The 8,972-nt window shown below is 42.5% G+C and overlaps 2 protein-coding genes across 2 annotated transcripts in view; one reads left to right on the forward strand and one right to left on the reverse strand.

The window, feature by feature from the left end:
- LOC135348790 (kinesin-like protein KIF16B) overlaps nucleotides 1–8,972 on the forward strand; it is a 149,112-nt gene that overhangs the window by 76,820 nt on the left and 63,320 nt on the right. The gene's annotated exons all lie outside the window — the stretch shown is intronic.
- Nucleotides 2,836–6,865, reverse strand: LOC135349390 (uncharacterized protein K02A2.6-like). The gene has a single exon (XM_064547920.1). It carries the CDS (start codon nucleotides 6,759–6,761, stop codon nucleotides 2,949–2,951), a length of 3,813 nt encoding a protein of 1,270 aa, XP_064403990.1. The 5' UTR covers nucleotides 6,762–6,865; the 3' UTR covers nucleotides 2,836–2,948.

The following is an 8,972-nucleotide window of genomic DNA, read 5'->3' on the forward strand; positions in this document are numbered from 1 at the left end:
GTCTACCTTAGCTTACAGAGAAGGTTGAGGTGAGAAACTTGCATGCATCATGATGTACAAGCTAAGGAAATCCATTGAAATTCACTAGCTTTATTCTCACACATTTATATCTCAGTACAAAATTGTCAGGTTTTCCTTTGCTTGGTTCTTGACAGTGTACTAGCTGAACAAGCTGAGCTCTGTGTGAAGATGGTTACCATAATTATGTTCAGGATCTAGGAGTGCCCGATCATGTCAGGCATCGATCATTGCTGGCTGGGAGGATTGTGTGGGACACGATCACCACAATATTAAATTAATGTAAGTGCTCTTTGTGTCCTATGCTGTAATTACAGCGCCAACTCTGACTGAATGCCATTATTTAAGTCCTCCAACGGTTGCTGTAATTAAAAGATGTGATGTCAGGCCCAAGGCAGTAGGCTTTTCTTTTATTATGCACATGCATTTGATTCGTACCGTAGAGCTGCTGTAAAATACAGAGACAAAAAATCAAACCGTACAGTAGATCCACTGCATACTACTAAAAGATTGCACTCAACACTATAATAGCTGTGTGCTTAAGCGCCACCATAATATTTTTGGGAAGTTTGTGTAAAAATGATTTGGAAGCTGTAAACTACGCTCACTGCACACTCAGTTTGAGGTGGTAAATTCCAAAAAATAAGCGTAACAGTTTCTTTTGATAGAGTGGTGCGGGGGCCATTGTTTACCTTACGTTACACTTAGCTATACATGTATCTCAAGTATTTTTCTATCTCAAGTACTTTTTTGTCTAAGTATATACACAGTTGAGTTCAAGTAGATGTGACCTTTGCTTGTTCATCATTCGTTCGTGGTTAATTCTAAAGCATTATTATGTCTGGCTAAATTATGTGTGTTGTGCAAGGCGCTGACTATGGTATTTAATAGAGGAGATAGGACATGCACATGCAGGGCCGTAGATAGCTTAGGTTTGCAGGGTTGGCAAAATAACAGCTGAACATTTTTACTAAAAAAAAAGGTCAACTGTTATTTCATATCCGCGATCTCGTATAATTATACAGTACCTCCTTTGAGTGCTCATGATTACATAATTTATCCCACACAGAGACTGATGGAGACAAGAGTCAAGATAAAATTGACATTGATGTATTATTATCATGTGTCAGTACATGTATTAGTTATGTGCTCAGTGTACATACCTTTACCGACATCGTCTCTGGTCTCTGAAACATTAATATTAGTAATTTTAAATAATTATGGGTCGAGCAATTAATGAATGTTGGTTGGCTCAAAATTGACAAAAAAGAGTAAATAACAACAAAAAACTTTAACTTGGTACTTAAAGTATAGAGCCAACTGAAATGACAACCAATTTTTCAGCAGACACTCATTGAACCTCTCTAGGCATGCCCTCTCCCCCCCCCAAAGAACGTATTGACATGCATGACATTTGTACACTGTACATGCAGCCAGTCTGAAATGTATTTCATGCATTTCTATATAATTATGTTCATTGACTACTAGGCTTTTCAAGAATGCTATCATAAAGTATCCATTCTGTAGGTATCTATGAGTGAGACTAATAGGAGTGCCCAGAGAATATTTTTATAATGGCATGGAGATGTATAACTGAGCATCTTTTGGGCTTTAATCCCCCCAGCTTGTAGATTGCTCATATATCTATATACGTTTAGGAATAAGCAGATGTTCAATGAGATTCTGCTGAAAAAATCGTTGTAATAAAAGTGCAAGCTGAGCAATATATTGGTAATGAAATTCATATCTGGTGGTTTTGCTGTTTGGTAATTTTCTGTTGCAAGTGCACTGCAATCCACTGTACAGTGTGATCCCACTGCATGTGTACACTAGCTACAGCTAGTGTACAGAGCCTATAGTGTTGTCCCACTGTGTACACTAGCTGTAGCTAGTGTACAGAGCCTATAGTGTGGTCCCACTGTGTACACTAGCTGTAGCTAGTGTACAGAGCCTATAGTGTGGTCCCACTGTGTACACTGTAGCTAGTGTACAGAGCCTACAGTGTGGTCCCACTGTGTGCACTGTAGCTAGTGTACAGAGCCTATAGTGTTGTACCACTGTGTACACTGTAGCTAGTGTACAGAGCCTATAGTGTGGTCCCACTGTGTACACTGTAGCTAGTGTACAGAGCCTACAGTGTGGTCCCACTGTGTACATTAGCTGTAGCTAGTGTACAGAGCCTATAGTGTGGTCCCACTGTGTACACTGTAGCTAGTGTACAGAGCCTACAGTGTGGTCCCATGCACTGTAGCTGTAGCTAGTGTACAGAGCCATAGTGTTGTACCACTGTGTACACTGACTGTAGCTAGTGTACAGAGCCTACAGTGTGGTCCCACTGTGTACACTAGCTACAGCTAGTGTACAGAGCCTATAGTGTGGTCCCACTGTGTACACTGTATAGAGCGGTTGCATCGACGTCATCGCATTACGTCATAAAAAGTTTTTGGAGGACAACCTCCCGAAAATTTACATGGCGGCTGCACAAAACTCTCAGTTTAGCTTTGCTCTCTTAGCAGAGAAAGCGAATTAAGCAACGTTAATAGCTATAGACGATCAAAGGACTCCTACCTGAACTGCTGCAGAGGAAATGAGTTTAATAAGTAAGCTCTCATGCTTATAAATTATCATATTAAAATTATGGATCAGGAGTGATGAATAGATCTGTCTATATCTAGCGATATCTGCTAGCTGCCTTTAGATCTAGTCAGCAGCAGCTTTATTATGAAGTACATACACAGTACATCTAATGGCAGGGGAGCATATAGCGTGTAGAATTAGGGATTAGACAGGTACCAATGTAGCTTTATCAACACGAGCCAACATAAGACATGCGCACAAATCATAAGGTAAAGATCACAACACTAACAAAGGATAAATACAAACAGCATACATAGTAAATACAGTTATACCACATCTCCCCCTTAAGTCACTCAACAACGTAAATAGTCCGGGGGACCTGGGGCTGATCCAGTTTTTGATCGAGTGTTCCTTTCAGTTGGTACAGGAGGCACATCGGTTTCATTGGTCTCAGTTTCACCTCGAAGTCGTAACTGTACTCTGTTCCTGCGAACTTCACCTGATGGTGTATCAACTTGGTAGGAGCGTGGTTGTGTAGAGGTTGTCACAATACTCCCTGGAACCTGTCCATGTGGAGTGTCTACCCATACGGGTGTATGTTCAGGTAGCGGCATTAGTGGTCGGGCACGGTGTCGTTGGTCGTAATCACGTTTTTGTTTATGCTTGTTCTTCTCATCGGTTTCTTTAAATTCTTTGAGATATGACCACTTTGGTACGAATGTACTCTGAATTTGTGGGACATCAGTACGAATTTTTCGTCCCATAAGGAGTTCAGCTGGACTAAAACCACAAGAAGGTAGGGGGGTTGCCCTGTAGCTCAGCAGAGCCTTGCATGGGTCTGGAGAGTCCTTCAAGAGTAGTTTAGCCGTCTTGACTGACCTTTCAGCTAGACCGTTTGACTGTGGGTGGTAAGGGCTGCTGGTGATATGGCAAAAGTTATACTTGCCTGCGAATTCCCTCATTTCTTTGCAGTTATATTGAGGGCCATTGTCGCTGATCATAATTGAAGGAATTCCATGCCGTGCGAATATAGCTTTCAGTGCTGTAATCACTCCAGATGCTGTTGTGTTCGAAAGTTTCTGTACTTCGATAAATCGAGAAAAATAGTCGACCACGATTAAGTATGTAGTCTTATCGATTTCGAACAAATCTGTCCCCACTTTCTCCCAAGGATAGCTGGGTAGTTTTGATGGCATGAGGGGCTCTCTGTGGGGAGCTGTGTTCTTTTGGCATTCTGGACAGTGTGTGACAAATGTCTCCATGGTTTTTGAGGCACCTGGCCACCATACTGATTGGGCGACTCGCAGTCTGCAACGAACGATTCCTTGGTGGCCACTGTGGATTTTTTCCATTGTTTCTTTTCTCAACTTTTCTGGGATTACAATTCTCGACCCATAAAGTAGCAAATGTCGGGTGTAAGTGAGTGATGACCTGACTTGATAGTACTTGCTGACTTCTCCTTTGAGTTGGTTCCTGTTGGGCCAACCTGACTTACAGAACTCAATAATCTTGGAACATGTTGGGTCCTCTGACTGTGCATGACGATATGTCTCTAGGCTGGCTTCTTCTGCAGGTAGGCTAGTAATTACGGAATCCACTAGATTTTCGGTTTCCTTCTCTGCGTCCATGTCACTCTTTTGGGGTAGAGTATTGATGGGTGCTCGCGAAAGTGTATCAGCCAAATATAGGGATTTTCCTGGTGAGTGGTAGATAGTGTAGTCAAATCTCATCAGTCGGATCCTGAAACGAAGTACTCGAGGTGGTAAAGTATCAAGGCTCTTCTGTCCCAGTATTGGCACCAAGGGTTTATGGTCTGTCTCCAGTTCGAACCTTTTCCCTAGAACATATTCGGCAAACTTTTCACATGCCCATGTGAGGGCGAGGGCCTCTTTTTCGATTTGTGCATATCTAGTTTCCGTTTCGGTGAGTGCACGCGAGGCAAACGCGACCGGACGCCATTCCTTGTCGTTTTGTTGTAAGAGTACAGCACCTAAACCGTAGGCAGATGCATCGGCACTGATTTTGGTAGGCTTTTCGAGGTCGTACAAGGCCAATACTCGATTTGAAGAGATTTCTTCCTGGAGCTTTTGAAAGGCGTCATCCTGGCTTGGTGTCCATGTGTAGGGCTGTTTTGGGCTGAGGAGTTTGCGCAATGGCTGAGACAATTCTGCAATTTTGGGAGAGAATTTGTTGAGTTGGTTGACAATTCCCATGAACCTTCTCAGTTCAGTGAGGGATGCTGGAGGAGGCATTTTTCTTATGGCCTCTGTCCTTTTAGGGTCAGGAGATATGCCCTCGCTATCGATGATGTGTCCTAGGTATTCGATCCTGGATTGGTGGAATTTACATTTGGCTTTGTTGAGGGTGAGCCCTTCGTTTTGTATCCGTTTAAGGACCTCGTGTAGTCTTTGGTCATGCACGTCCCTGGTGGCAGCAAATATCAGGATGTCGTCGACGTGGACAAGGACTCCTGGAATGTCAGCTAGAAGCTCGTTCATTTTCCGCTGGAAATGCTCTGGGGCACTGTTGATGCCGAAGGGTAGCTTATTGAAGCAAAATCGGCCAATTGGTGTAAGGAACGTAGTAAGGAGCCTGGACTCTTGTGACAATGGGACTTGCCAAAAACCGCTATTTGTGTCTAACTTGGTGAACACTTTGGCCCCTGCCATTTGGGCAAGGGTGGAATCAACTTTAGGTAGTGGGTGTACTTCTCTCATCACGTTTTCATTTAATGGTTTTAGGTCGACACATACACGGAGTTTTCCTGACGGCTTGGTAACAATGACCATTCCCGCACACCATGGTGTTGGCTCACTGACTTTAGAGATTACACCCAGTTGTTGCATTCGTTGTAGCTCCTTTTCGACTTCAGGGCGTTGTGGCAGTGCCACACGTCGTGGGACGTATATGGCAAACGGGGTGGCATCGGGTTTCAGGCGTATCGTATAGTCTGTTTTAAAAGTTCCAAGTCCTTTAAAGATCTCGGGATACTGCTGGACCACTGAATCATCTTGGATTTCTCCCACTTGTTCGAGTACTTGTAGTGCTCTAATCGCTGGGAGGCCGAGTAAGTTATTTCGGAGGTTTTCCACAACGAAAATTTTTTGAGTGCATTTTCTTTGCTGCACTTGAAGATGGACTTCTGTTTCTCCTAGCAGAGTGAGTGGTTTGCAATCTGGTCCGCAGAGTGTTTTCGTGGCTTTTTGGAGGGTAGGGGTCTGTGGCATTGATTTCCAGGTGTTTTCCGATACTGCGGTGACTTCGGCACCTGTGTCCACCTTAAAAGTCACTGGTATACTGTTAACTGTCACCTGGAGCTTCCATGCTTTTCCTGTTTCCCCTGTTTGTGCAGAATCTAGGTAGAACTCGTCGCTGTCGGGGTCGGGGTCTCGTACGCTCATGTTCTCTGTAATCTCGGCAACACCCTTAGAAAGGCATTGGGAGCCATAGTGTCCCTTTCGGTCACATTTGAAACATACAGCATCTCTAGCTGGACAGCGTTGAAATGAATGAGGACTTTTTCCACATCGTTGACACGTTTGTGCTTTGCTCTGTGGTTTAGTGAATCGTTTGTTCTTGGGTATGTAACGAGTTTTTACTTCTTCTAATCCAGATTGGTCACTGGCAGTGCCCTTTAGGTGGGCTGCTTGTTGTTTTACTGCTTCTCGCTGTCGCACAAGTTTCTTTGCTTTCTCCAATGTGAGGTCTGCCTCCATCTGTAGTCGCTCTGAAAGGGATTGGTCTTGAATACCTACGACGAGGCGGTCCCGTATCATCTCATCTTTGATCGCGCCGTACTCGCAGTTGTCGGCGGCTTGGTGTAGGGAAGTAATAAAAAGTTCAATCGATTCTCCCTTTTCTTGTTGACGTCTGTTAAAACACGCTCTTTCGAAGATTACGTTCTTTCGAACCTTGAAATGGGCATCATATCTCGCGATGACGCTGTCGAAAACTTTTTTATCTTCATTGGATATTCCTGACATGTTCAGGATGTCTTCTGACGCTTCTCCCATACAGTAAAGTAGGGTACTGACCTGTCTTTCGCCTGATTCCGTGGAAAGACCAGAGGCAATGCGATACTGTTGGAACCTTCCTTTCCAGCGACTCCATTCTTCTGGTTTATCGAAACTAAATGCATTTGGGGGTTGTAGTAAGCTTCCTGCCATCTTTAGAGAGGGGATCCCACTTCTGACACCATGTAGAATTAGGGATTAGACAGGTACCAATGTAGCTTTATCAACACGAGCCAACATAAGACATGCGCACAAATCATAAGGTAAAGATCACAACACTAACAAAGGATAAATACAAACAGCATACATAGTAAATACAGTTATACCACATAGCGTACTTTTGTACTCGATTACCTTCTGATCATGAAGTATGCACACACAACACAACACATATACAAGGTGTGCTCCTCCTCTCGATGATATGGTACACAGATTTGGATGCTTGCTTCTGTCATCTTCTAAGCTCAATAATTAATAAGAGATGCAGTGTTTTTTGTTGTTATTTACTCTTTTTTTTTTGGTCAACCAACATTCATTATTAATTGCTCAACCCATAATTATTTATTAATGTTTCAGAGACCAGAGACGATGTCGGGTAAAGGTATGCACACTGAGCACATAATTAATACATGTACTGACACATGATAATAATACATCAATGTCAATTTTATCTTGACTCTTGTCTCGATCAGTTTCTGTGTGGGAGAAATTATGTAATCATGAGCACTCAAAGGAGGTACTGTATAATTATACGAGATCACGGATATGAAATAACAGTTGACCTTTTTTTTTGTAAAAATTTTCAGCTGTTATTTTGCCACCTCTGCAAACCTAAGCTATCTACGGCCCTGCATGTGCATGTCCTATCTCCTCTATTGAGTCAGCGCCTTGCACAACACACATACTTCCCAAAAATGTTATAAGCGCACAGCTATTATAGCATGCAATCTTTTAGTAGTATGCAGTGGATCTATACTGTATATACGGTTTGATTTTTTGTCTCTGTATTTTACAGCAGCTGTACGGTACGAATCAAAATTAATGCAAGTGCATAATAAAAGAAAAACCTACTGCCTTGGGCCTGACATCACATCTTATTACAACAACTGTTGGAGGATTTAAATAATGGCATTCAGTCAGAGTTGGCGCTGTAATTACAGCATAGTACACAAAGAGCACTTACATTAATTTAATATTGTGGTGATCGTGTCCCACACAATCCTCCCAGCCAGCAATGATCGATGCCAGACATGATCGGGCACTTGATCCTACATGCATCCTCTTCACTTGAACATAATTATGGTAACCATCTTCACACAGAGCTCAGCTTGTTCAGCTAGTACACTGTCAAGAACCAAGCAAAGGAAAACCTGACAATGTTGTACTGAGATATAAATATGTGAGAATAAAGCTAGTGAATTTCAATGGATTTCCTTAGCTTTGTACATCATGATGCATGCAAGTTTCTCACCTCAGCCTTCTCTGTAAAAGCTAAGGTAGACTTACAGTTACAATACTAGAGCACTCTGTATCCTGGATCATAGTTCTACTGTGCCAAATGGTGTCCAGTTCCTCGTGTACTTTTACATTGTTTACACCTGTGTTTTTGGAGGTTGTCCTCCAAAAACTTTTGTGCGTGGGTGGATGACGCGCGATGCAACCTCTCTATAGTGTGGTCCCACTCACTGTGTACACTAGCTGTATACAGAGCCTACAGTGTGGTCCCACTGTGTACATAGCTAGTGGTGCGGTACTCTAGCATTTTAAGTGAGGTGAAAAGGGTAGCATATTTATTCACATCAACTGTTAGTAGTGTCACAAGCCAACCGTTTAATCCCGGAGGTATCGTCTGGCAAATTACACATGAGCTACTTGTGCAGCTGTTTAAGTGATTGTTTGCATTGGATAAGTGGTTTACTTTTTTTTATTTTTTTTTTTATAATTCAGCATAATTATAGCATAGGATGTACACAATTAGCTAGTATAGCTAGATGTAAAGTGCACCCTAAACAGAAAATATTTAAACACACTGACAGTAACAATATCTTCTATATTGTACTTACTAACAAGTTTATTCCATAAAGTTATAGCGTGTGGGAAGAATGAGTATTGGTACATTGATGTTCGAAATCTAATTGGTACCAGGGAGAGACCATTAACTGAGCGGCTATTGTAGACAATCTCTCTTCTTTCAACCGGTGGGTTGGGAAAGTCTATCATGTCATGTAAAATTTTGTACAAATGGCACATTCTTGCAACTACTCTTCTTGTCTCCAGACTTGTAAGGCCAGATGCTGACAGCAGTTCTTCCTGCTTTAGATCCCACTGACCCATGCAGACACACTCTCATGGCAAATCTCTGTA

The sequence above is a fragment of the Halichondria panicea genome, chromosome 15, assembly GCF_963675165.1.
Source record: "Halichondria panicea chromosome 15, odHalPani1.1, whole genome shotgun sequence".
NCBI lineage: Eukaryota > Metazoa > Porifera > Demospongiae > Suberitida > Halichondriidae > Halichondria > Halichondria panicea.

Bases quoted from the DNA above. Each gene is read 5' to 3' on its own strand.
- LOC135349390 (XM_064547920.1), bottom strand. From the start codon at position 6,761: ATGGCAGGAAGCTTACTACAACCCCCAAATGCATTTAGTTTCGATAAA.